Genomic DNA, 27838 nt, shown 5'->3' on the forward strand with positions numbered 1-27838 from the left:
TGAACAATGTTTTGATACTTCACATCACTCCCACACATTCACAACTTCGGGCAGAGCCCAGGACTTCACTTACAGATTTAAGGGATCACTTTCTCCAGCATCCTCCTACCCATGTTTTCTTGCATAGTCACCAGCTTCCAGGCACTTCTTTTTCTGGTTCTCTGGCTAGAAAGCCAAAGTTATAGCCTCCCTGTAGTGCTATGCACATCCTGTGACTGAGTCTGACTGGGGTTAAGCACTGAAAGACAGAGGGAAAAACTTAAATGAGTAAATGAGTGAATGAATGAGCAGCGATTCCTCCCAGGGACTATTTCATAGACATGCAACCTATGCAATCACTTAGGGACCTGTCTTTGGAAGGATCCTACACATGGTTTTTATTGCTCTGCTTTCATCATCTTGAAATTCTTGATTTTTGAACAAAAAGCCCTGCAAATGAAAAGTCTTTTTGCATTGGAGCTTATAAATCATATAGCCGATCTGATTTATTCCCCACATTCTCTGGACTCCCAAAGCCCCCTTTCCTACTAGTTCTTTTGCTCAAAGAAAAAAATTTGTGTCAGATATTTAGGTGCCTGTGTGACCACCAGAGTCACTGATACACCAGGATGCTGCTTTGTGACTGGGACTTGCCTTAGGAGTGTGATCTTGAGAGCAAAAAAGGAAACAAAAAAGTAGGGGCCCCCTCCATAGTGTCTGTCCCCCAGGGGCCTCTGTTCTATGTCTTCTGGCCAGAAAGAGGGTTTCTCTTGAACTTTTTTCTGTTTCCATCCACTACATAGGATTCTAGGATTTGAGGTCCTCTTGAGTCTAAATTGGGAGATACAGGAAGAAAAAATACCAAGAAGCCCAGTACCATAATGGTCATTTTTACTGGTTTTGATCAAACCTATTCTGTCATAACCTTTTCAGAGTCCATGGATAGTTGTTTTATGTATTCTGCCCAGGACTTTGTTTTAATCAGAAAAAGAGCTATGGTGGAAGGTGCCTACACCATCCTTTTTTTTTTTTTTTTAAGATTTTATTTATTTATTTGACAGACAGAGATCACAAGTAGGCAGAGAGGCAGGCAGAGAGAGAGGAGGAAGCAGGCTCCCCGCTGAGCAGAGAGCCCGATGCGGGGCTCGATCCCAGGACCCTGAGATCATGACCCGAGCCGAAGGCAGCGGCTTAACCCACTGAGCCACCCAGGCGCCCCTGCCTACATCATCCTAATGGAAGTGGAAGCACTTTATATTTAGAATTCTGGAGACTTGTTGCAAAAAGCAGAGTGCAGTAGTTGAGCAAATGCCTTTGGAAGCAGAATATCCTGGAATCTTACTTTGGCCATGGGTTATTCTCTGAACTCGAATTCCCCACGAAATGATGGTAGTAATTGTTCAGTAAGTATTGAACACCTACTATGTGCTAATGATGATTAGTATCAGAGTTCACATTAGGTCTAAAAATCTTCTAGCCTAGTCTCCAAATTTTTCAGAAGGGGCTGAGGCCTAAAGGGGAAAAGGACTTGAGCCAGATTCAAGTTGGGAACAGCTGCAGCTATGGCTAAATCCAGGGGTTCCTTACTCCCAGTCCAGGGACCTTAGCACTTTATGTAAATGGCCATTTATCAATCTGATTGATTGTGGGAGGAGAGAAGGACAAAGCCAGCTACTGAGTAAAAAAGGTAATTTTTAGCCTGGAGAATTTATGCAGTGAAAATTTATGGCAGGGTGGGAAAGCTCAGGTTGGATCATTCACTCTCCGTGTGATTTCCCCAGACATTTTCCCGAGCACTGGCTGCTACTAGGAGCCTTCCCTCAATCTGGGAGGAAGTGGAAAGGCACAGTGATGACTTTGACCTGGCATTCCCTTCAAGCGTTTTCCATTTGTATGGGGTTGAGTTGCCTATAGGACAAAAAAGGAGTTAACAGTACAGGGGAGTAGATGCCCAGGTCCTACTGAGTAATAAATACAATGCTAGAGATTGGGGAGAAGCAAGTACTTGAACTTCCGAAGGCAGCCCCAGTCTGCAGCCTCACTCTGCAACTTTCAAGCTGAGTAACTTAGAGCAAGTTACTTCATCTTGGGGCAGTCTTGTTTTCCTCACCTGTAAAATAAGAATTATACAAGTACCGTCTTCATAGAGATGTAGTCTTCCCAGTATTAAAAAATAAGAATGGTTGACATTTACTAAGCCGTTAGTGTATGCCATTGTGGTGCTCATATAAATCTCAAAAAAATTCCAGTAGGTTAGTTTTCAGATAACGAAACCAAGGCACAGATCAGCCTAATGCTGCATGCAAGGTGTGCTTGAGTCCATGGCCTGATCAAGGAGAAGGACAAGGTGGAGGAGGGCCATCAGCCGATAGAAACCAAAGGAGGAATTTATGGGATGAGAGGCCAGAAGGTTGGTTCCAAAAACAGAAGTGACCTTGGGATGTCCAGCAGGCTCCGGGCAGTCTGTCTCAGCTTGGATTTCTCAGAGCCAGGAATGCATCTGGAGAAGGACGATCCTGAGAACAGGGTGTGTAGGGAAGTGTCCTGCTAGGGAACCAGGAACCTCCAGTCCCAGCTCTGCCACAGTCCGCTGTGTAACCGGAGTCGCAGCCTTCCCATCTGAACAGAGAGCAGCGAATGCACTAGAATTGCAAGTCTCAAACTCAGATGCCTTTAGAAGGCAATGTGAGTGAAGAAACCAGATACTATGTCCATGTGAGGAGGAGAGGTGGGCCTGGTTAAAAGGGCAAGAATGGTGTGCCCAAAGACATTCACCTTCAATTGTCTAAAAGGCTATGCTAGCCAAACAAAATGCATCTGCTGGCCAGATCTGGCTGCCTCAGGGGCTGAGCTTCTTGGTCTGCACAACCTGAAGAAGGCCCCTCCCAGCTCTGAAGGTGCAGAGCTCATCTTGTGACAGCAACCCTTCCTTCCTTACTTCCTTTTTTTCTCATTTATTGTGGTAAAATATACCAAACATAAAATTTACCATCTTAACCATTTTTAAGCATGCAGTTCAGTCACGTTAAGTACATTCACGACATTGTGCAGCCATCAATGCCATCCATCTTTTGGCCTTGCACGACTGGAACTCTGTACCCACTGAACAGTGACTGTTCATTTGCCCTTCCATGAGGCCCTGGAAACCACCATGCTACTTCTTGGCTCTCTGAATATGACAACTTCAGACACCTCCGGAAATGGGATCGGGCAGTATGTGTCATTTTGTGACTGGTTTATTTCACTCAGCGTCATGGTCTCAAGGTTTATCCATGTTATGGCATGAGTCAGAAGTGCCTTCTCTCTCTTTTTTTTTTTTTCAATTTATTTATTTTCAGAAAAACAGTATTCATTATTTTTTCACCACACCCAATGCTCCATGCAATCCGTGCCCTCTATAATACCCACCACCTGGTACCCCAACCTCCCACACCCCCGCCCCTTCAAACCCCTCAGATTGTTTTTCAGAGTCCATAGTCTCTCATGATTCACCTCCCCTTCCAACTTACCCCAACTCCCTCCTCTTTTAAGCCCGCACCGTATCTACTGTATGTATACACCATCTTTGCTTCTCCATTTATCTATCAGTGGACACTTGGGTTGCTTCTGCCTTTTGGCTATGGTAAACGATGCTGCTATGAAGATAGTTGTACAGATAGCTAATCAAGTCCCTGCTTCCAGTTCTTTTGTGATAACCCAGAAGTGGCATGCCTTTCTTTTGTTCATGTTCCTCTGTATCCTTCTCTCTCTTTCCCCTATGATCCTTCTGTAGGTTCTGCCCCTGGAAAACAAGATGAAGGATGCCCGCCGCTTCCCAGCCATCCTGTCTCTGGGAATGTCCATCATCACTTCCCTGTACATTGGCATTGGCTCTCTGGGCTACCTGCGGTTTGGAGATGACATCAAGGCCAGCGTAACCCTTAACCTACCCAACTGCTGGTAACTTCACAGGCCTCCAGGTGGTGGGGACTGAGGGCCGGGTAGGAATGTGTGGGTGACTGCCCCCTACTCCCCTTCACAGATGGCAAACAGGTTTAGAGGGCCTCCACAGTGAGAAACAGAACTGTCAATAGAACCCTGGCTCTGGTTTCTTTGTCCAGGGAGCTCTTCCTTTCATAGCCTGCCATGTTGAGTGAGGCCTTGATGGTTTAGTATGAAGAAGGACTTGATTTAGGAGAGAGAAGTGACAGTTTTTGGTCGCCTAAGGAGAGAAGGAAGGGGCCCTCAGGGAGAACAAGAGGCAGAGAGAAGAGTTGGTGGGTGGCAACACTCATCTCCAATTACATTTCCTAAGGTCTTGGCAATAAGCCTTGCTTTGCTAAAGCCAAGGGTGCACATCCTCCAAGTTAGAGTAGATAAGATGAAAAAGTAGTAAAACAAGTAGTAAGACGAGAACCAGCTTGGGAAAACCACCGGAAAAATGCACTATGTCCAAATGCACCCAATTCATGCAATGGTTAGTGGACCCAGACTTCAGCAGTACCATATCTAAATAGACACATGGCCCCGTATTGCATCATGCAACACTGTCTCCCACACTGAGGCATGTCATTAATTACAGGATGTCTGTCTTTTTAGGGGTCACTTGGAGGTTTAATTTACCTAAATGGGGCTCCTTCCCCAAGCTGATAAATTATCATTCATGAAGCATTTACTGCCTGCCAGTTAGGTGCAGATACCGATCTAGGCACTCACGGGCATGGTGGGTGCTGGCTGAGTAGACTATGATCTTGATTTTCACTACCTTCCCCAGCTCATGATCCATGGACAGTGGGGGAGCGATGGTGTATATACACAAATAGAACAGATCCAGGAGGCCTCCAGAGTAACAAAGGGGCTTTGGGGACTTTTGAGGAAAGAAATCCATCAGAATGAGGATCTTTTTGTGCAACAAGACAACTCCAGCCAGACAAGGACAACCCTGTCACTCATGGGCCCACGTCCTCGCTGCACCACCGCCTCAGTTGTGGTCATGGATGATTTAGCGAACCTCTCTGACCCTCTGTGTCTTCATCTATAAAGCAGAGGTGCCATGGGGATTAAGCTGGCGTGCAGTACACCTCAAAAGATGGGACAGTTGGAAATGGAGTAAAGTGGTGTTTCAGGGAGCAGGACTCAGGAAGCAAGAAAATCAGAGAGCAAGAAACTCAGGAATGTGGCAGTTAATCTTCCTAAGGAAATGTTCCCCACATACACACGGGTTTACTGAGCATGTGAGACCTTAGTGGAATAAAGGAAAAAGTCCTTTCTCCAGAGGTCAAAAAAGGCTTCTGCAAAACTCAGCCCCCTTCGCCCCATCACACCCTGTCTCTGCTCCTAGCCCAAGGCCTGCGAGGAATGCCTCTCCTTTTACCTCCCATCCCCCATGCATCCCTGAGTGTAGACCTGCTTCTTCGCCTCAGGACTGAATTCTCTCAACCTACTAGAAGCATGAGCTGAGGGCCTGGTCTGTGCCAAGGGCTTTGGAGGAATCCAGAGAATTGCTAAGGACTGACATTAGATCACAAGAAATGGACGTGCTTTAGACCCAGCTTTTTGGTCTTCACTACTTACCACTTTTGTCTCCCTGGGCAAGGCAGCAGGCCTGAGCCTCTAGTTTCTCAAATCTAAAACTGACCATCAAGTGATAAGTGGTTTATGAAGGTGTTACACGTAGCCATGCTCAAGATTCTCTCTCTTTAGAGATGACCCTCTGTCGCATTCAAATCTGTCACGTTTCACTCTGTTTTCCCCGCATGCTCTGCCATGACTCTTGGCTCTGGGAAGTCCCCTGCCCACCGTTTTCAGACAAGGAACCTGGAGCCCAAGGGACGATCCCACAGTCAGAGGTTAATATTCCAAGGAGGGGGGGGGGGCGCCTGGGTGGCTCAGTGGATTAAGCCGCTGCCTTCGGCTCAGGTCATGATCTCAGGGTCCTGGGATCGAGTCCCGCATCGGGCTCTCTGCTCAGCAGGGAGTCTGCCTCTCTCTCTCTCTGCCTGCCTCTCTACTTGCGATCTCTCTCTGTCAAATAAATAAATAAAATCTTTAAAAAAAAAAAATATTCCAAGGAGGCCGGGTACCTGAATGTGGTGGCCTCAGAGGGCGCTGCTCTGGTTTGTCCCGCAGGCTGTACCAGTCGGTGAAGCTGCTGTATATCATTGGGATCCTGTGTACCTATGCCTTGCAGTTCTACGTCCCTGCAGAAATCATCATCCCCTTTGCCACCTCCCAGGTGGCAAAGCGCTGGGCACTGCCCCTGGACTTTTCTATCCGCGTCGCCATGGTCTGCCTGACAGGTGAGTAGAAAGCCAGGCAAAATGTTGCTCTTTTCCCTGAGGCTGTCAGGAATCTGCCAGGTGGAGAAGCGTAGTCCTGATAACCAGTGATGATTGAGCACTAATTGTATCTCAAGGACTGCACTAAAGCTTCACGAGTAGTAACTCATGTAAGCCTCGGGGACAACCTGATTCTCCTCTGTACCTAATTAGTCGGATTCACAGGTGTCCAGTGACACAGGAGTCTGAACAATAATCTTAACGATAAGACCTGATATTTATTAAATACATACCGCATACCAGCCACTGTAGGTACACATTTTTTAGGCCAAATTTCATAGTATTTTGTTCGGCCCTGCAGGAACTCTAATGAGGTAGATAAACTATGATAAACTTTACTTTACAAATGAGAAAACTGAAGCAGCGAGCCATAAGTAATTGGCCAGGAAGTGCCAGAATTGGATTTGAATCCACATCAGCTAAGTCTGGAGTCAGCACCCTTCACCTGACAGGTCAGTGGCCAGTGAGTCTAATCTAACAGCAGAAGTGGGTTTTCAAACCTCCGAGTGTTGTATAAACTTGTGCCGACATTTAAAATGTCCAAGATCTCACATACAAATCCAGATTTCTAACGTTTTGTTGGGGGAACAATTAAAATGGTTTGGCAAGCCGAGGATCACATTCTCCACTGGCAGCAGCGAGCGGGACTTGCCCCCTGGGCTTCAGCTGGCCCTGCTCACCCCCTCGAAGTCCTCCTTATGCCCCAGGCCCCGTGATCCAGGGCACCTGCCCCACGTCGATGAGTGTTTCAGCAGGGGTGATGGAGATGATAGAGATTCCTGTATGGAGCGTGGCTTTCCCCAGCTATCCCTAAAGCTCCTTTTAATTGCAATTCTAAGAATCCTCTTCAGGGAATTTCTTGCTTCTTGCTTCACTAGACCAACCAATGCAGTTCCGTGGACGCCAGTTTTCTTTCTTTGAAATGATTTGTTCCCAGTTTACCCCAGTAAGCAGGGATACTGCCATTCAGAGCCTTAGTGACTCTGGAGAGATCGAGGCATTTGTCCTAAATATGAAGATAGTAATTCCTGAAGCCTTCTGCATGCATTGCCCCAATCTAGACAACTGAGGAAATAAATTGAAGTAATAATACAGATAACTTTTCTGAGTTATATTATGTTACAGTACTTAATATTAACTCGGTGCTTTGTATCAACTCAATTATTCTGGGGCATATAAATGAGTTTAAAATTTGAACACCAACTGCAGTGTGAACCATAACATCTAAAAGGATAGGTAGCATTTATCGCCATTTTGCAGGGGAGGGAACAAATTGAGGAGGAAGTAGGGACCTAACCCAAGGCCAAACAAGAGAAGCCAGAATCCTGCCTTTCAGACCTGTTTTGATTCTGATACACTACACTCCTCCTCCTCCTCGGGAAGCCTGGGAGAGGCTTCTGAGCTTTCTTGGAGAAAGTCTTCCAACAAGTCAAATAAAAAGATGTGGAACCCAGGCCTATAAAACATCTCACTAAAAAATAGATAATTTCAAAATCTTTAGCTGCTGGTGTTTGTTGTTATTTTCTGACATATATGTAAAACCTGGAGAAAACATTCTTTTAATGAGATCCCACAAACTTGTTCCAGCTGAAGACCCATTTCTCCTATAATTTCATGTTCTAGTCATTTGCAAGAAGTGCATATAGTGTTAGTTATTAAAACGTTAGCTCTACCAAAGCTTTTTAAAAAAAATTTTTGTATCCTCTGTATGTTGATGTGTCCCAAGCAGAGGAGACAGTTTCCAACATTGTTATTTAATATTATTAAGTAAGAGCTTAATCATTGTCTTTTTTTTTTTTTTAGATTTTATTTATTTATTTGACAGACAGATCACAAGTAGGCAGAGAGGCACCCCAATCATTGTCTTTTTAAAAGAGATTTTATTTATGGGGCACCTGGGTGACTCAGTGGGTTAAAGCCTCTGCCTTCGGCTCAGGTCATGATCCCAGGGTCCTGCATCGGGCTCTCTGCTCAGTGGGGAGTCTGCTTCCCCTCTCTCTCTGCCTGCTTCTGTGCCTTCTTGTGATCTCTGTTTTCAAATAAATAAAATATTTAAATAAATAAATAAATAAATAAGATTTAATTTATTTGAGAGAGAGAGAGAGAGTGGGGGTGGATCAGAGGGAGAGGCACAAGCAGATTCCTGTTGAACAGGGAGGCTGATGTGAGGCTGGATCCCACAATTCCGAGACCGCAGCATTAGCCAAAACCCAAGAGCTGGATACCAACTGACTTGAGCCCCCCAGGTGACCTTTACTCATTGTTGAATTATGTGGATATTTGAAGGGCATCTCAGTGGCATTAAAATTATTTTAAGCTAAAAACATTTGAACAAACAGCATCTACAGGGAGGGGAAAAGTAAATCTTTATCTGAACTTCCTTTGCTGCATTAAGCAGGACCTTCTGACAAGGTACAGCCTGAATAATTCGGCCAGAAAGGAGACTAACCATCACCACAGACTGAGTAATTCCCTAAATAAACTATCTGAACCATCATTAACTTCCACTTGTCCTTACGTATTCTCTTTCTTCCCCTTCCTTTCCACTTATGAAATGGGCGTGTGATCCCCTGTCTTGGGCTGTTCTGGGAGCTAACTCCTCTGAAGGCTCCCTAGCCCCAATCAAATTCTGTCTTTTGTTCTGTTAATTTTGTCTGCTGTCAGTAAATTCCCAGCCCCTGCTGTCCCCCCCCCCCCCCCGCCCCATCCTTAAACCTAAGTAGGCAGAGGGAAGATTTCTCTTCTCAACAATATGAATGCATATTTTGGAAAAATTATAGGAGATACACCAAAATTTTAATGCATAGCCCCTGTGAATGAGGTTGCAGTATTATAGGACTTCCAGTATTTTCTTTATGCAACTAAATATGAGAAACAACTGGTTTATGTCCTAAGAAAAGGATTCTTTAAAAAAAAAAAAAAAAAGCTTGGAAAGCTTGACTAAGTCCCAAAGATCCATGTATCCCGTATCATCTCCTACAGGCACCTTGGCCATCCTCATCCCGCGCCTGGACCTGGTCCTCTCCCTGGTGGGGTCCATGAGCAGCAGTGCACTGGCCCTCATCATTCCGCCTCTCCTGGAGATCACCACCTACTACTCGGAGGGCATGAGCCCCCTCACCATCGCCAAGGACGCCCTGATCAGCATCCTGGGCCTCATAGGCTTTGTGGTGGGGACCTACCAGGCCCTGAACGAGCTGATCCTTTCAGGACAACCCCTCCCCTTTTCCAACTCCACCATTTTTATTCAGTGAGAATGGCACTCACTGCTCCTTACCCACCAGCCCCTGACTTTTACTGACATGGATATCTTTTGTATGCTTTATCTTTGTTTTGCCTCATTATTTTTTTACTGGGCCAAGTCATGGTGAAGCAAGCAAAGACTCACCAGTTACAGGGTCTAGATGGTAATATACAAATTTGTTTTTATTACTTTTCTTTCCATCTCTAGCTTTCCCTTTAAGTTAAGAGTCTCCCATGGAAGGCTCCTGATTCATCCAACTTGGCAATTCACAAGGTGGATTTTGTACCTTGAGTGGCGCTATGCAAGAAGAGGCCACCAGGGGGAAACCAAGTGACAGCAACTGGCAGAAAGAGAAGCCCTGGCTGAGGCTGACCCTGATCTGGTAGACAAAAGGTTTCTCCTTTCCAGATCTATTCAAAGAACATAGACTAGGGGAAGTAACCTATAATCCAACAAGTTATACACAACTCCTATGACAAAATATATAGGGAAAAAAGGTCCAATGTGAACTGTTTAACTCTCAGAAAGGAGCCATCATATTTAAGTCAAGGGCAATAAACTTTCTAAAGCACTGGGTAAAGTTTTGGCCCAGTTTGAAGATATCAACAGTAGATAGGAGGAGGAGTAAATGTGCCAGTGGGGTGGGGGGTGGGCGGGGAGCAGACAGTACCATTGCAGTATCTGACATTATTTACTTCTTAATTCTTGCAACAAGCATTCTACCTACTGTGTGCCAAGCACAGTTCAAGGTTCTTAGAGTAGATTGTAAAAATGGCCATAAATTCCTCCTGACAATGTGATTTTGCAGCTCCTCTTATCAAGAGGTGAAATCTTTGTCTCTACCCCTCAAATCTGGTCTTGCCCTCATGACTTATTGGGGCCAATGGGACATCGGTTGCTTGTGCATCCGGACTCACATTTCTCGCTGAGCTGTGGAGCCACGACCATCAGGTAAAGAAGACTGAGCTAGTCTACTGAGGGATGAGAGGCCATATGGAGCAGAAGCGAATCATCCCAGTTGAACCCATCCTTCAGATCAACCTGCCTGCCAACGTCAAGACACACGAGGGAAGCCTCCTAGACTACCCCCAGCCCCAACCAGGCTGATCCAGATCATAAGGCTTGTCCAGATGATCCACAGAATTGTGAGAAATAATAAATGTGGTTTTAAGCCATAAAGTGTGGGAGTTTTTATGCAGCAAAAGCTAACTGATACTCACTTGAAAGACGTTGTACCAATGAGAAAAGCATCCCTGCCCTCAAAAAGCTAGTTCACTATCCACTGGGGAAGAACTACAGGTAATCAACTAAATCCGGTAACATTATTGATCCTCATGAGGGCAGAGGGACACTGACTCCTCCAGAGTCCTAAGTATGACTTTCCACAGGTGGCGCCATTGACCTAGATTTCCAGTAGAACTTGAGTTTCCTGACACTGACTCTTGCCCTCCTTTCACTCCGACCTGCTTCCTTGACAGTCCTGGGCCTTTTCTCATCTCTGAGCTTGGCTGGTAGCAGGAGCTAGTCAACCTGAAACACCATCTCAACCTTCCAGGTAGCGTTTTCTCCTTCCTCCCTAAAATCACTCAAATTAGGAAAGTGCCCCCAAATAACTGGGTGGAGATTACAGGCAGATCTATAATCCCAAGAGAAAGAGTTTCTCATCAGGCTTCCTATAATTTTGCCCCATGTTTGTTTCTACCTCCATTTTAAGAGAATATTTGAAAAAGCCCTTTCCTGCTTATTTTCAGCCGTGGTCCTTCCTATACAGGCTAAGGAAGATGTTGAGGGAGAGTGTCTGCCCCAGTTCCTAAATCCTGGTCTACTCCTTTTGTAGGAGTTTTCTACCTGCTAGACTTCAAGAAGGTGCTTCATGCACACCAGCCCTGCTCAGGTAAGAGAGGGGCCAGCAGACTGCACCAACGTCCCATAGACTGCAGGGTACCTGCTGGGAGGCAAGGCATTCATAGCCTATGCTCTGGTCCACAGCCCACATGGCCAAAGAGCTGGCTGATCTTTCCCTCCCTGCACTTCAGTGTTTCATCGGCAGACCCAAACCACTTCCACCGATGGGCTCAGAGCCATGACAAAGCATTCTTCCTCTCTCTGTGCTTGCCTCTCCCACCTTATTCCATCATCGCCCCAACCAGTCTTGCTCAGTTTAAGAGTGTCCTCGGTTATTAAAAAATGGTCACAGTCACTGTCCAGGGACAAGCCCCTACTGTGTAAGATGCTCAGGTCAATCTTATCATTTAGACTAATATGGCTAGCATTCAATTTTGGAAAGAAAAAATAAATTTAAAAAATTTAAAAATAATAAAAATAAAATTGGAAATAAAACATAAATGTGGGCTGGGGAGCCTTATTAGTAATATCAGCAACACTAAAGAATGCCAATTGCTAGAATTGTGTTTGAGTGGTGAGGATATTAACTTTTTGTCTGGCACTGGTTTACACACACACACACCCTCTACCCCCTCCCCATCCCAACTGATTACTTAACTTTTGGAGCTTGTTCTTGAATCAAGAATCATATAAAATCCTTTGTTCCTTCCCTCACTGAGCAGTTTACTGTGTTTTGCAGGGAATTATCTTACTTAATCCTTATAAAAACCCTAGGAGATTGCCACTGTCATTGTCCTTATTTTCAGATAAGGAGACAGGCTGAGAGATAGGAAGAAAGTTGCTGGTAACAAACATAGTTGGGCTCAGGACTCTCATAGTTGTGCACCAACGAGGCCCAAGAGGGACCTCGAGTGATGATGGCCAAAGTGAAAAAGAAGGAAAATGTGTCCAGTGAAATAAGCCAGTCACAAAAAGACAAATAATGCATTATTCCGGCTTTATAAGGTACCTAGGGTAGTCTGATTCCTAGAAACATAGACTGGTGGGGGTGCGCTGGAGAGGGGAGCAGGCAGCAGTTTAATGGGGACAGTTTTGCAAGAAGAAAAGGGTGCTGGGGATTGGTTGCACGACATTGGGGATTATTTAACATTACTGAACTGTGCACTTACAATCAATTTTATGTTATGTGTAACACAATTATTTTTATCACACAGTAAGTTGGTGATGGGATGTGTGCAAATAATGAAGCACATCCAGATGTTCACAGCTGTCCTCCCTGGATGGTGGGGAGGTTCATTGTCCTCTCTACTGTCTAGCTGACGTGTGTAGTGTCATCTTCCTACTTTCCACTCAGGGGCAGACTCCTTGAAAGTGTTCGTTGCTAAGCCTGCAGGACCTAATATGGAGTACACATTCACTAGAAAGTATGAAAGCAGTGGCTAAATGCATTGTGGGAGAGGAAACTCTTTCCAAATGGAGAAAAATAACCTTTGGGGTATCAGAGGAAGGAGAGATCTCAATGGACATTCAGAGGGAGAAAGAGGCTCTTGGAGCAGATTTTGCAGCAGTACTGAGTTTTGACATGGGCAGTGTGTGGCTCCCATAATCTTCCCAAGGAGCACATCTGGACCATCCCAAATGAACAGGCAGGCCAAGTACGGTGTACCCCGGCTTGCTCTGCAAAGGCATCTTTAAGATGAGGCTTGTATGCGCCAACACTACCCTTCCTTTCATGTGAAAATTCTTAACGTCATCTTGATCCTTCCCTCTCTTCTATACCTCACCTCACGTCTGTCCATCAGCACGTCCTCTTAAAGGCACCCAGATATCTCTTTAGCTGCCACTTGATCTAAACCACTGCTGGTAAGCACCCGGCTCATCACAGTCCTTTCCTATTTATCTCCCAACATTGGCCCTTGCCCACCTTCAATCTGCTCCCAGCCTAATGGCCCTAAGAGATCCTGTTAAAATGCAAGTCATCTCTCCAAGATACCTCATCTCATTGTAAAAATTAAAGGCATTATAGTGGCGTACAAGATCCTACTTATCCCCTTCCATCCCTCTTCTATTACCTCTACGTACATTAACTGCATCTCTAGTGTAACCACATAATTTATCATCCAAACCAGGACACTTTTGATAATGAAGAGAGGCATATTGGTAATTATGCCAGGGCAATAAACACATACCAGAAGAATGCTGGGCAAACCAGACATATATCCACTCTACTCATCTCCCCTCTCCTTTGTGTGTGCTGAGCCAGCCACGTGGGCCTTATTACCATTCCCCAAATGCCCAGACCCTCTTCTGCCTCAGGACCTTTGCACTTACTCTTCCCTCTGCTTTAAGTTTCTTACCCAAGACATAAATGAGACATGTTCCCTCATCCCATTCAGCCCTTTACTCAGATGTCACTTTCTCAGTGAGGATCTCTCTGACCACCCCATCTAGGATTGCAACCCTCTCCATCCCAGTCAGCACTCCGCATTCCCCTTTATTCCTTTATTTTTCTCTATAGTACTGACTACCAACTAATATAACATGACATATTTGTTTGCTGTCTCCTCAGTAGACTGCAGTTCCATGAGCGTAGAGATTGTAATAAATTTCTACCCTAATGTATTCCCAGGAGGGAGAACAGTGCCTAGTATATCTTAGGTGCTCAATAGATATTTGTTGAATGAATTATTTTTTAAAGTTTTTAAAAGTTTAAATTATTTTTTTTAAAAGTACTCCCTTCCAAGTAGGTATATGTTCCAGAATATATGCCCTTCCTGTACAGGAATTCTGAGCAGGCAGCACTTGAACTGGGCCTTAAAAGACACTCTTCATTCCCACCCAGGGAAGGTGGTGGCTGGATCAGTCTCGGTTGGGCCACACCTGCATCCTGGGATTCTGTAGCACTTTATTGGCCAGGCAGACCTCATTGTGAGGTAGCTCTGGCTTCCTCCTCGCAGAGGTAGACAAGCGCTGAACCAGGCCCCCCATCCAGGCACCAGGACCTGCAGTCCAATGGTGACTTCCTCCTCCCAGTCACACTCTTCTCTTTGCCCTATAGCACTTAGGGCTGTCCTGGGAGGGACTGGAAGCCCAAGTGAGTCCTGGCGTGTGGCCGACCAAATGGTGAGGGGTCCTGAGGGTCACAATGAGATGAGACTCTCCAAAGTCCCCCAAAAGCTAAGTGAGGCATAGTCAACATCAACTTCCCCTGCCACCAGCGCTTAACTGATTCGCACATTTGGGCTTCAGTCAGGGTCAGACACCCTCGGAAAAACAGGAACCAGCATCTTGGGGCTGCAGCCTTGGTTTCTCTGGAGAAAAATCCATGGGAAGCTGGTTCAAGGCTATTACAGGCCTTCAACCTGTTCTGCCACCCCCCAACCGCCATGTTGAAGACGTCACTGCTTGGAAAGGACTTCAACAGTGCGCCCAGCAACTTGGACGACGGGTCCAAGTCACTCTTAGAGAGTAGGAGCGGTGTTGCTTCGCAGAATGTCTATCCTGCTGAGGAAGCCAATGGATTATCGTAAGTGGCCGCACTGCCCTTCCAGACCTGAGGCCAAGCGCTGCTGCCTTCACAGTGCTGGGCCACCTCTGCCTACCTCTCTCTTCCTACACCCTTAGTCTCACTGAACAGGAGATGCATGAAGGAAATAAGAAATCCAAATCCAAGAAGGTTCATCTGTGTGGCTCTCTGTACTATTACACCTGTCTCCTAGCTTTTGCAGAGAACCCAAATAGAGTAGGCAACCCAACATGAGCTTGATTCTAGGAACAGTTTTCATCACAGGCTGGCTGCGTGTTCTTCCGCAGTTTCAGACTGCTTTCCTCTCTTTCTGCATCTGCTTTATTCATTCCTATTATTCTCCTTCCCTCCCTCCCTTCCTGCAAACCCACCCAGGAAACAAAAGGTAATCTCCTAGCCCCATGTCCCTACTTCTACTGCTACAAACACAGACACATGGAACTTTTTCTTAGAACTTTACTGCCAGTTAGACTATTATCCAGTAATCAGATCCGATAATAACCCTGGGCATAACGAGATTGTATATGACAATACCCAAGGTGGATAAGGATGTCAGGAAATGCCCTCACTCATGTTCTTCTAGGAAGAATTAAACGGGTATATTTCCAAATGGCAATGCTGTAATGTACATCAAATCTTAACGCCTATTTATTTTTTTTTAAGATTTTATTTATTTGTCAGAGAGAGAGAAAGAGATGAGAGTTCACAAGCAGGCAGAGTGGTAGGCAGAGGTGGATAGAGAAGCAGGCTCCCTGCCAAGCAAAGGAGCCCAATGGGGGACTCGATTCCAGGACCCTGGGATCATGACCTGAACCAAAGGCAGCGGTTTAACTGACTGAGCCACCCAGGCATCCCTTAACACCTGCTTATATTAAACATACAAATACCAACTTGACATATGCATCCTTTGAAAGTACACACCTACACACACACACACAGAGTAGGAAGCAGTGGCTGCTTTGGAGTGAGAGAATGCAGAGACCGAGAGGCAGAATGATGTATACTTACTAATAAGGTTTTCTGGTTCTTGTTTTTGTTCTGCCTTTTGAATTTATATCCATGTTACTTAGGTATTTTTTAAGTACAAATATAAATAAATACATCCTTTGATCAATAAACACCACTTCTAGGAATTTTTCCTAATGAGATAACAACAGGTATGCATAATTTTATTGAAGTACTGTCTATAATATTGAAGACTTAGAAACAGTAACACATTTAAATAAAGTATGGTACATACATACAGTAGAATGCAATATGGCCTTTACAAGTGATGAAGGAAATCTGTGGAAAATGTGTAGGACATACCATTCATAAAGAAAATTAATTTAGGATACAGTATTATAATGGTTCTGCATGTATAAAAGTGTGTGCCTTTAAAAACAAACAAACACCCAGAGAAGTGCTAGTCAAAATGTTAACAGTGCTTACGTCCAGTTAGTGGAATTTTGGTATTTCGTTTTACAATAGTAATGTATCATTTCTCAAAGAAAAATAAAGTGGTTTTTTTTTTAAACCCCAACATGGATTTTACTCTCCAAGGCCCTGATCTATAATGCTGTTAGCTAGGGCATCCAGTTTCTCCAAAGCTAATTTCACCTTTTTCAAGAGATCTGATTCCACTTGGACAAGATGCTGCTTGTAGGCAAGAAGTAAGAAACGGAAGGACAGAAGGCACGAAGCGGGGAGAAGAGCACATGCCTTAAAGAAGTTACTACTAAGAAGCTGACAAAACATAAAAAGTAGTGTTTTGGTTTTGTTTTGACATATTTTCCAATGATTGCAGTTATCAAGAAATGCAAGTCATAAATGTCCTCTTGGCAGTGAAGCGACAACAGGTGCCCACCCCCACCCTCAGGTGAATAGACCAAATTAATGAAGATGCAGAAAGTCAGGGGGGCCCCAAGGGCCTACCCTGTTCTCTCAGCCCCAACCCTTTTCCCAGGTTGGTACTGAATTATACAATTGGACACAGTCCTAACTCCCTAACCGATGGGACAAAGACCTGGAGATCTAAACACCGTCTCTAAGGGACTCACTCTGTGACCGAGGCAGTCTGCCTCTAGAAAGTTCTAAGACTGCACAAGGAGTTCCCTCCAATGGCCTCCTCAAGGTCCCTTTTATTCCAGGAGGAGGGGACACCTCTACTTGCTTAAACCAGACCTTGCTTGCCTTCATCCCAGCTCTGCTTCCCCTTCAAGTGAGTCCTTTTAGCAGGTGAGCACCATAAGGTCAGACCTCATGATGATGCTGAAGATGAAGAGAGGATGGTGATGATGGTGATGGCGGTGGTGATGATGCCTCACTTCTCAGATGCGCTTCATGGTTCCAGGATTCCTATTATCATTACCTCTTTGGATTTTTACCACTTCCCTAGAAGTAAGGGCAAGAATTATCCTCTCTCTCTCTCTTTTTTCCTTTGTCATGAAATCTTTGTGTTTGTTTGTTTATTTATTTTTATTATTTCTTTCTCTTTTTTGGCAGATGAAGAAGCAGAAAATGTAAGCAGCTAAGGGTCTTTCCAAAGTAGTGACCAAATTTCAGAGGTTAATGGCAGAACTAGAACTCAGAACTCAGTGCTCCTTACCTCTGAGTTCATTGCTCTTGAACTCAGCTTTTCATTTCAGTTCCTTCTTGATTCTCTTCTCGGGACCTTGTCCCCCCTTCCCCCTTCCCAATGGACATGTGGTGCCTGGGCAGGAACTGCTAGCGCAGACGTGGAGGGTGTTTAGAACCCTGGTACCCAGCCCCCTGTCAGGCACGTAGTCACGTAGTAAGCATTCTGTATGCGTGATAACAATTATTATTAAATTGTATCCAATGCAGAGCATGGAATATTTCAGGGAATGTTGGTTGAATAACTGGATGGAGTGAACTAGAACCAGCAAATATTCCATATGTTGTGAGAAGTTATGTTCTTTCTAGTGAGTGAAATTAATACATGACCCGGCATCAAAATTTCTCTAGAAATTGAGAAAATTACTATTAGGTTTTTTCATTGATCATCTAAATGTAAAGCAGCTAATAGATCTCAATAAATATTATGTGAGTGAATAAGTTGTGAAAGAAATCATTGGATGAATGCAATTGTGAATTATTTCATTAGAGCCTATTGTGTGTTAAATATTTGTCGGGTCACCTAAACTAGCACCAGCCCTGGATCAGCTGTTACAGGGGCCACTTCATCTGGTTTTTGTCCCTCTTCCCAATAGAGGGTTCTGGAGATGCTGAAAGGAACCTGAGCTTTGGGTCACCTTTCCCATATACTAACATAACCTCTTGTCTCCCTACTCTTCCCCTACAGGATCATGCAAACGTTGATCCATTTATTGAAATGCAACATTGGCACAGGGCTCCTGGGGCTTCCCTTGGCCATGAAAAATGCCGGCTTATTGGTAAGAAGGACCTGTGTAATAAAAACTAGCTTTACCCATTTGGGGAGAAGGGGAAGTGGACCCCTAAGGCCTCTGTGCTATCAGTGGCCAATTTGGGGGTGCCCTCTGCAATAGGAAATGTGCCTCTTGGCATCAATCCACCAGAGTCAGCCTGGAACCAAATGGAGTGCTCCCAGAGGGGAGCTCCTAGAGGCTATTACTATCCCTCGCCCAGTTTTATTGAGATATAAATAGCATATAGTACCATATATGCTTAAGGTGTACCACATAATGACTTGGTATACATGTATTGCAAAATGATTACCACAGTAGGTTTGGTTAACATATATATGTATGTGTGTATATAAATTTTATATATATATATACTTTGCAACTTTTAGGCATACCATACAGCAGTGTTAACTATGGTCATCATGTTGCACCAGTTTATCTCATACCTGGATGGCCCCCTTCCTCCAACTCCCACACCCACTACTATTCTTAAAGACCCCCCACACTCATATACTGGCACTCAATCTGCTTCATCACAGCCCTCCCACTCCCTGGAACTGTAACCAGCCCATTTCATTCATTCACCTTAGCAGCCTGGTCCCTGCAGGCATGTGAGCACTGCCTCTTGGTTCAAACCCTAAGGCTGACTGTGAGAAAGTGGCCTAGAAGAGGAGGATAGCGAAGGCCTCACCTGTCCCCTGACACCCCATGTCATCCCACCTCTATCTCTTGCCTTCTACTGTTTTTTCTCCCTCATTTCTGTCTTTTGAAATCTGTCTCCTCTGTGAAACTTTACTGTTTCCTACTAAAATTAATGCCACCTTCCCCTTGTGTTTTTCTAGAACTTATATCTACCACACCCAGAATTCTTACAAAGATGAGATAATATTTTAGGATACCTACCTTACTCGCTTACCTGAAAGCCCTGAGGGCAGGAACTCTCTAATGCATTCTTACACCTCCTCACAATACCTCCTGTAGAGACAGGACACACAGGAAGTCCCCATTCATGACTGTTGAACTGAATTGATGCAAAATATGTGATTTCCATTTAGATGATGCTTATTTCTCCTCCTCTTCAGGCCTGGTAAGGGACCCACATGTCAAAAAGAAGACATATCAAAACTCTGGCTGCTTCTGACGTGACTTGCAGTCTGAGGCAGTTCCAACCCACAGATGAGACTCTCCCCTTTTGGAATCCTCGGGGTTCTAGAACCTCTGAAGAGTATTATTACCACATGGCCTCCAGCCAAACTCTCTTTGCCTGTGTGGTATTTGAAGATAGCTCTCTTACCCTCTGACTTTTGCTTCCTAAGGACCATTCGATATTTTCTCTGCCCTCCATTTCCCACCAGAACTTCTGATCATGGTTCATTTGAGAAGTACATACTGAGCACCTACTATGTGCGTCCTTAGGCTCTGCAAATGTAGACGTAAACAGGATCAAAGGAAGTATCTCTTATTTGGAGGCTGTGTTCTAGTGAAATCTAGTGGTGCTCTCGATCTCTCATTTGTTACTTTGTGATAATGTTCCATCAGGTCACATCTCTAAAGGCATGACGAGTGACTAGCACAGAGGAAGTCAGGGAGTCTCTCTTTCCTCTATGCCCCTCTGATCATATCTGAGAGATTAGGATTAATAATGAGTTCTGGCTTTTTAATCTCATCACACAAAAATGGAAACTATGTGAGAATAAGATAGTTTTATTAGCTTGACTGCAGTAAATATTTCACTATGTTTATGTATGTCAAATTGTCATGTTGTACACCTTAAATATATAGTCTTTAAAAAGTAATAGGGTTAATGACAAATTAGACATACTAGAGCAATGATACTCAACTGGGGACAATTTTGCACACACACCTCCTAAGACATTTACAGTGTCTAGAGACATTCTCAGCTGTCACAACTCATGGGGAGAGGGAGTGCCGCTAATGCTTGAATAGAGACCAAGGAATAAGCCGAACATCCTGCAATGCACAAGAGGGCCTCCACAACATAGTATCATCTGGTCCAAAACATTGCTAATGTCTACACTCTACATTGGTAACTCTACACTAGAAGAAGAAAGCCAAGTCCTAAGAGAAACCTCAGTCCTCCAGTATCTTGTAGGAGGTGAGGGCTAGGGTGCGAAGAAGGAACGAGGGATCTAGAAGACAGAACCCAAGGCAAATGAGAAAAGGCGGGGGTTGTCTGTGGAGGTGTTAGCAAGTTATGAGAAGTGCCCTAGCAGAGACTGGGCAGCTACTTTGCAGTGATGCTAAAAAGGGCATTCGGACTAGACTGCCTAGGGGCACAAGGACATTCAGGCAAGGACCTCCATCCCAGAGGCAGCTTTATCATGAGAGGGACACCCTAGCACCCAGACTAGGAGAGGACCAGTTATGGGAATGATCAATGTATGGCTCACTGTCCCCACCCCTCTTTCCCCACCTAGGTGGGTCCTATCAGCCTGCTGGCCATCGGGATCCTCACCGTGCACTGCATGGTCATCCTGTTGAACTGTGCCCATCACCTTGGTCAGAGGTGAGAATCCTGCTTCTCTCTCCCCCCAGTGCCAGGCCCCGTCTGTGTTGAGTTTCCTTTGGCCACTGACCCACTTAATGAGCCTCTTCTCCAGCCATGCACCTACTGCTCTAGATTCTATAGAAGTGCTGGAGACGGGGATACAATCGCAACGGGAAACTTCTCTGTCCCGGCCCCATTCTGCTAACCTGCTGGATGACTTTGTCAAGTTCCCACACCATCTGACTCTAAATATCTGTACCTGGAAAGATCAAAGGTGATAAAAGATGCAAGCATGCCCATGCGTATGCCTGATACTTGGGATGTCCTTCTTTCTCCCTTACTCCCCACACCCACCCTCCCCCCAACTCCAAGACACATACCTCAGAAGGGCAGTTTGGGCCAGGGAAACCCGTTCTGGGACAATTCAGTCAAAGCAGAAACCGTAGTTGAAATGAATAATTCACAATGGCTCTGGTCATTGATAAAGCATACATACAAATACTCAGTGTTTCCATATTTGAAACTCCCAACACAAAAGAAATTCCTGAAAGAGAAGACAAATGCAACGAAGGTGAACAAGGCTGAGAGTTGCATATTTACAAACCAGCATTCATGTGTGATTAGTAATTCCTTACAGCCAACTGCCTGCTGGCTTTCTGTGTACAACCCTTATCTTCTCCCAAGCCACACAAATCCAGAGGGGTCCTTGCTGATATGCAGAAACTCCCCATAGGTCAAAGTAGAGAGAGTAACAGAAACTCCTCCTAAAGCCAAATTATCAAACCCAAACAGGTGTGTCCAGAGTACTCATCAGTCACACCTAACTTGTAGGGCACTTTCCAGCTCACAAAAACACTGTAAGAGCATTTATTCATTCAACAATTAAATTGATGGCGCAATTACATGTGCGAGGTACATGGTCAGAGCTTTAGAAGCCTTCTTTTATTTACTCCTTACAGTAAACTTTTACAGCAGGCACTATTATTGTCCCCATCTTACACAAGAGGAAACTGAGACCTAGGTGAACTGAACGTCTTACTCAGGGTCACACAGCTAGGAAGTGGCAGAGCTGGTATTCAAAGGCCTGTGGGACCCACTCCAACAATTCTGCACATCTCTTGCTGGGACAATAATATCACCTTGTAGGTTTCTGATGCCTAAGCTATGATAAGCCTTTTCCTGGTTTTTAAGAAGATTTTATTTATTTGAGAGAGAGAGTGAGACCATAAACTTGGGTGGGGAGACTGCAGAGGGAGAAGCAGACTCCCCGCTGAGCAGGGAGCCTGATGCGGGGCTCCATCCCAGGAACCCGAGATCATGACCTGAGCTGAAGGCGATTCTTAACTGCCTGAGCCACCCAGGTACCCCCTGATTTTTTTTTATAAGTTGTTTTTTCTTTTTCTTTTTTTTCTAATACAGAGTTTACAGACTGATGGTCTAAGAGCTTCACAATTTTTGTTTTGTTTTGCTTTAGTCTATGTTTAAAAACCCAGAGATTTCACATTAGGAAAACAACAAACTTCACCTTCTCCTTGCCGGCTAGATAAGCTGACAGCTCTGGGGTCTCATTCCTCATTGTTCAGGGGGAACCGAGTCCCAGTCAATCCCTCTTAGAATAGGATGTGTACCAGGGGCTTGCTACAGTCTCTACTCTTCCCTCTTCTGTGGTACACCAGCCCCTTTCCCCCTATCATTGATACCTCATGCCTCGCAGTTTTTGAATTTGTAACCCTCAGACTAATAAATATACCACTCCTATGCAATGTGATGACCTCATTTATATGGGAGTGCCCAGCGTAATGAACAATAATAAAAATGGAAGGAATATGCCATAGTTCCAGCAGCATCTCCACATTCATCAGTCACCAACTTCTCCCCCAAACCCAGATGGTGTGGTCCAGAAGTCTAAAGAGACTTGTTCAAGGCCTCTCAGCCATCTGAAGGGGGATGTGTTGGGATTTCAACCCAAGACCCAAGTCTGGGTCTCCCTCCCATTCCTAGCTACGTCCCTCAGTTAGCAGTTGGGGTCCATCCCTTGGCCCCCTGCTGCAGCTCCCCCTGCTCACAGACGGTTCTTCAGTGGGGTTTTCCCTGCCCTTAGGAAGGGCCATCTAGGGCAGAGGGACAAGACAGATAGCAACTTAGGTGTCACATCCTACAGGGGTGCTTGGCAGAAGCCTGCACCCATGTTTGCATGGGACCTAGTCTGAGGCAAGTATCTCAAATGTTCCAACACCCTCAGCAGTGGGAGGGAGGGAATACAGTCCCGAAAAGACTATCACTGGCTCGGTCATACCCAAACCCCCTTTTCTACTTCCTCCTTTTTCCTGAAAAGTTTGCACACCTTTCATGACCCCTCTTCCCTGGTTTGTAGACTTAAGTCAAGACAAAGCTACTGTTTCCTTAAAAATCTTCTTTCACTTAAATATTATTGTTTAAGAAGACAACTACAAAAAAGAAAAAAAAAAAAGGCAGTCTCCTGAAAGTTGTAAATGTATTTTATAAAGTATCTTGTTAATACCATTGCTAGAAAATTTCCAGAATATTCCATGCTAACACACAAATATATAATAATTACTCACTTTGGGAGTAGAGTATACCCTTAACAAAAATGCTTTAAGTTGTACATTGCTTGCCCTTTCCCTAGACTGCAAAAGACTTTCGTGAACTATGGAGAGGCCATGATGTACAGCCTGGAAACCTGCCCAAACGCCTGGCTGAGGACCCACTCCGTGTGGGGAAGGTAGTACTCATAAATGTTGTAGCAGTAGTGGTGGGATTAGTAAGAACAATAATAATCCTCACCTGGTCTTCCCTTATTCCTAGTTAGAGGGTTAAATGAATACATTGTTGTTACAAGCCATCCAACAAGACATTGCTCCATTCCCAACCCCTCTTCTTCCTATAAGTAACAACTGATACCTAGTTAGTAAATATTCTTCTAGACTTTATCTCTACAGGTACATGAATATACTTGTGTGAGTGGAAATACAAGTGTCATTTAGCATTTTCTTGTATACTAAGTAGAATTTTGTTTTTGAAATTTGCTTTTTCATCTAATAATATATCTCTAATTTCTTTCCATGCTGGGACATAAAGATCTACCTGGTTATTTTTTTTTTGTCATTTAATAGAAATATTGGATTTATTAGTCAACTATAATCACAATATAATCACTATAGATTTCCCCTTCTGTATTCATCCCACCAAACGCAAAACAGGAATGTGTCAGGCTGAATTTCTTCATGTGAGTCAGCATCTTGGGTCACTCCTTTGTCAGTGGAAGTCCCTTTCTCAGTATCACAGTTCAGAGTGACAAATTTGAATCTTCTTTCTCAGAAGTACACATCACTGGCCATGGAATGACACACATAGAATGATCTGAACGTCCAGGTGGTAGAAAATTTTCAGATTTTTAAAAAAGATTTTATTTATTTATTTGACAGGGAGAGCATTCACAAGTAGGTAGAGAGGCAGGCAGAGAGTGGGGGAAGCGGGCTCCCTGCCCAGCAGAGAGCCCGATGTGGGGCCAGATCCCAGGATCCCAAGATCATGACCTGAGCCGAAGGCAGAGGCTTAACCCACTGAGCCACCCAGGTGCCCGAAAATTTTCAGATTTAAGCAAAGTCCATCCAATGCTGCTTTTCTATATAATACTGGTACATTGTGTCCAGTGTTGCTGCATGGGAGAGCCATCCCTACAAAGATACAGGTGTTTCCCCACAATCTCAGTTGATTGCACAGCACAGCCTATGGGAGGTGCCCCAGTGGGACTCAACCTCTGCCACTTCATGTCACTTTAATCAGTGCAATGGACATTATCATAGAATTTGTCCCCTACCAAGCCTCATGGATGAAGAGCTTTGTCTCTTGCTGCCACCATCACATGAGGGTGGAGGTTTTCCAAGTGTCTGTCTGTGACCAGGTTAGAGTGTCTGTGTCAAACACATGCAGCTTCACACCCAGATGGGCTGGGCACCTCTCTTTCCACCTGCAAAGGCATACAACTGGTTTTCAATGGCTGCATGATGTGTGGAATGTTCTTGGGGTCGGTGGGGGACTGCTTAACTCTGGCATGGTCTCAAAGTCCTAGTTCCACGATTCGGAACTTGTAGGCAATTTCAGTTTCCTGACCTCCAAACACCCAGATGCTATGAGGTGCACAAGAGGAAATGGAGCTGGCAGGCTTGTAATGGGGCAGGAGGCCCTCCAGGGTGGCTAAATCCCACTGGTATGTTCCTGGACCTGTACTGTGCACAGCAGAGAAGCTCTTGCTTGGATCTGCTCCCCCAACAATGAAGATCTTCCCTCTCTTGGCATCACCAACTGTGGGTAAATATGAGCAGCTGTGGCCAACTCGAGCACAGGAGCTGTCTTGGGGCAGGGGGTGGTGCGAGGTATAGTCAAGGTCTACCATGTTGCTTTCCTGGGCATGTCTCCAGGCTCCAAGACTGGCAGCAGCTTCATGGTGTCCTGTGGCAGCTTAGGATGGTCTTGGGCTTACGTGATTATTTTTTAAGGCTCAGAATGTTCCTCAGTGGAGACATGTGCCATAGTTGCATTTAAGTCTTCCCCTAATAGTGAACATTCAGGCTGCTCCCTTGTTGATAAAAAGTGCCTGTTACACAAGATGACTTTCTGTGTCTTAGCATCTCTGATTATCTCCTTGACTTTATAGATAGGCAGGGAGGGTCTTTAATGTCCTGGAAATATGAGACAACCAAGGCTCATAAGGAAAAAAATACCAGGTCCATGAACAGATACAGATAATGGTTACACTGAAATTCGACCCAAACCTAAAATTCCAGCCTTTCCCAGCAGAGTCCTTCAGGAGGTAGTGAGCAGTATTGTGGCTGCCAAGATCCCTTCTGCAGCTCCTCTCTTGCAACTCTCAGTAGGTCATTGCTCTCTTGATCAGGAGACATTCTGATTATCAGACAGGTGAGGTCATGGGGCAATAATGAATGAATGACTCACAAACACTCATCCTCTCTCCCCAAGGTTTATGTTTCAGATAACCCCTAATCAGAACTTTTGGGTAGGAAGGGTCCTTAGATACCACCATATCCATGCCTATTCAATGGCGAAATATAGAACCCAGATAGGGCAATAAAGCTACCCAACATCACACAGGAATTTAGTGGCAGAGCAAGAACTAGAATCCTGAACTTCTAGTTCCCTCCCATTACATTGTACCATTTCTCGAGAGGCCCAGTAACTGAGAAAGAGTTAGGAACATATTTTAAACAATGATTTGTAATTCTTAGTGTGCTAAAGGATATGTGGGAGCATGAGGTAGGCAATAATCATCAATGGGTGCTCAGGCCATAAGGTGAAAAGTCATTGGGCCATAGGAGGAAAACACTGACACCACCCAACTCCAGGTATTAATCATAGCATCTCATGTCTAGACATGGGATAACCAGACACAATGTGTCTTATAATGGAATACAGTAGGGAGTACAGAGTATCACCCTAGAAATATTCTTGCCACAGAAATGAATAAAGAACCTCAATCTAGTCAAGCTGCTAGATCTAATACCAGTTTAAAGGAAACATGGGGTATAGAGAAATGCATTAACTGACATTATGAAGAAGTCATCAACCAAATCTAGGAAGTGGGACATACTACAAGATAAATTATCTGGTATCTTCAACCCCCCTAAATGGTTAAAAATTGCAAAGAGGGAAAAAAAAAAGCAGAGCAAGGGGAATGCAACAGTTCTAAAAACTTAAGAGATGTAGTAGTAATAACAAAATGCAATGTATAGACTTGTTTAGAAACCAGCAGTAAAATAGATATTTTTAAGACAATTAGAGAAATCTGAATATGGACTGTTATTAAATGATATGAAGAAATTATTACTAATTTTGGAGGGATGATAATGGCATTTTAGTGATCTATATATAGTAAGTCCTTATCCATTAAAGTTATGTATGGAATTATTTACAGATGAATTGCCTTAAATTCTCTAATCTGCTACAAATACTCCAACAAACAAGCATGTGTGTCATAGGGGTAAAGGGAGAGATAGAAGAGGACTGGCAAAAAGTTAATAACTGTTGAAGCTGGGATTGGCAGGTGAGGAGTAATGGATTATTGTCATTCCTTTTGTATATGTTTAAAACTTTCCATCATAAAGAGAGAAAGCATCTCTATTCTGGTCTCACATGATACTGAGCTTCTGATTTCAAAGGCTGATACAAGAGTCAGGAATCTGGTTTTTTTTTTTTTTTTTTTTTTTTGCATAAACCTCAGGTAATTCTGATGCAAGCAGTACTTTGAAAACCACTGCTCTAAGGCTATACTACCCTGAACACATCCAGTTTCATCTGAACTGATCATATTTTTGTTCCTTTAAACAATAAATGCATCTTCAATTTTGGGACAATTGAAGAATACAAAAGAATAATGACAAGAATGGACTATAATATACTAAATCTTAAAAATTGTGAGTTTTTTTGTGTGATACCCCAAAAGAGGAAGAATATATCTTTCTTAAATACCAACTGATAAATTCAGAAAAAAATGCCAGATAGAATGAGAAAACCATCACTCTGTCACTGATGAAATAATTGATTCAGACAAGGATCACCAATGAATGTCAAAACCCTTGGTTGGAGAGGAACAAGATATTCATCCATCTCAAAGCTTTACTTGCAGATTTTAACGAGATTAAATGTGCATTTGCAATGGACTCATCTGACAGTCATCATCACAGAGGAGCCACAGGACAGCATGGGCCTCCCAATATGATGGAAAAAGTACCAAATATCACATGCAGTATGCTTGCCAAATATACTTACCTGAGTGTAATCATGAGGAAGCAATCTTCCAAGTCTATAGTGTGGGACATTCTACAAGACAATTGTCCTGAATTCATCCCCCAAAAGCCAATGTCATGGAAAATCAAAGAATGTGGATGTTCACAGGGCTGGTCTACATGGATAAAGACTAGAGATATAGCCACAAGCAATATAGAAACCTCAATTAGATCCTGAATCCAAAAAATAAATAATAGCTTAAGAGAT

At 44.2% G+C, this 27838-nt stretch overlaps 2 protein-coding genes, 1 long non-coding RNA gene and 1 pseudogene across 11 annotated transcripts in view; 2 read left to right on the forward strand and 2 right to left on the reverse strand.

The window, feature by feature from the left end:
- The window catches only part of SLC36A2 (solute carrier family 36 member 2), a 25116-nt gene extending 14397 nt beyond the window's left edge, over nt 1-10719 (forward strand). For both annotated transcript variants that reach the window (XM_082726188.1, XM_082726187.1), the window contains 3 exons: nt 3752-3918; nt 6088-6257; nt 9279-10719. In XM_082726188.1, coding sequence (XP_082582314.1) covers nt 3752-3918; nt 6088-6257; nt 9279-9550 — 609 coding nt within the window. In that variant the 3' untranslated portion in view covers nt 9551-10719. The remainder of the gene's footprint in view (nt 1-3751; nt 3919-6087; nt 6258-9278) is intronic.
- The window catches only part of LOC309862390, a 24555-nt gene extending 5111 nt beyond the window's left edge, over nt 1-19444 (reverse strand). For both annotated transcript variants that reach the window (XR_014310495.1, XR_014310496.1), the window contains exon 1: nt 19214-19444. This is a non-coding gene — a long non-coding RNA (uncharacterized lncRNA). The remainder of the gene's footprint in view (nt 1-19213) is intronic.
- The window catches only part of SLC36A3 (solute carrier family 36 member 3), a 50666-nt gene continuing 37097 nt past the window's right edge, over nt 14270-27838 (forward strand). For 2 of the 6 annotated variants that reach the window (XM_082726193.1, XM_082726192.1), the window contains exons 1-4: nt 14271-14911; nt 18216-18306; nt 20736-20824; nt 23454-23549. In XM_082726193.1, coding sequence (XP_082582319.1) covers nt 14772-14911; nt 18216-18306; nt 20736-20824; nt 23454-23549 — 416 coding nt within the window. In that variant the 5' untranslated portion in view covers nt 14271-14771. Of the gene's footprint in view, nt 14912-18215; nt 18307-19579; nt 19702-20735; nt 20825-23453; nt 23550-27838 lie in introns of those variants that run through there. The other 4 variants (XM_082726190.1, XM_082726189.1, XM_082726191.1 and 1 more) reach the window with 4 other exon arrangements.
- LOC309862388 (rab9 effector protein with kelch motifs-like) lies at nt 23890-25352 on the reverse strand (annotated as a pseudogene). Its single transcript has 2 exons — nt 24392-25352; nt 23890-24187 (listed from the first exon to the last, which is right to left on the reverse strand). The product of its transcript is annotated as a rab9 effector protein with kelch motifs-like (transcript).

Source organism: Mustela nivalis, assembly GCF_964662115.1.
Source record: "Mustela nivalis genome assembly, chromosome: 3".
NCBI lineage: Eukaryota > Metazoa > Chordata > Mammalia > Carnivora > Mustelidae > Mustela > Mustela nivalis.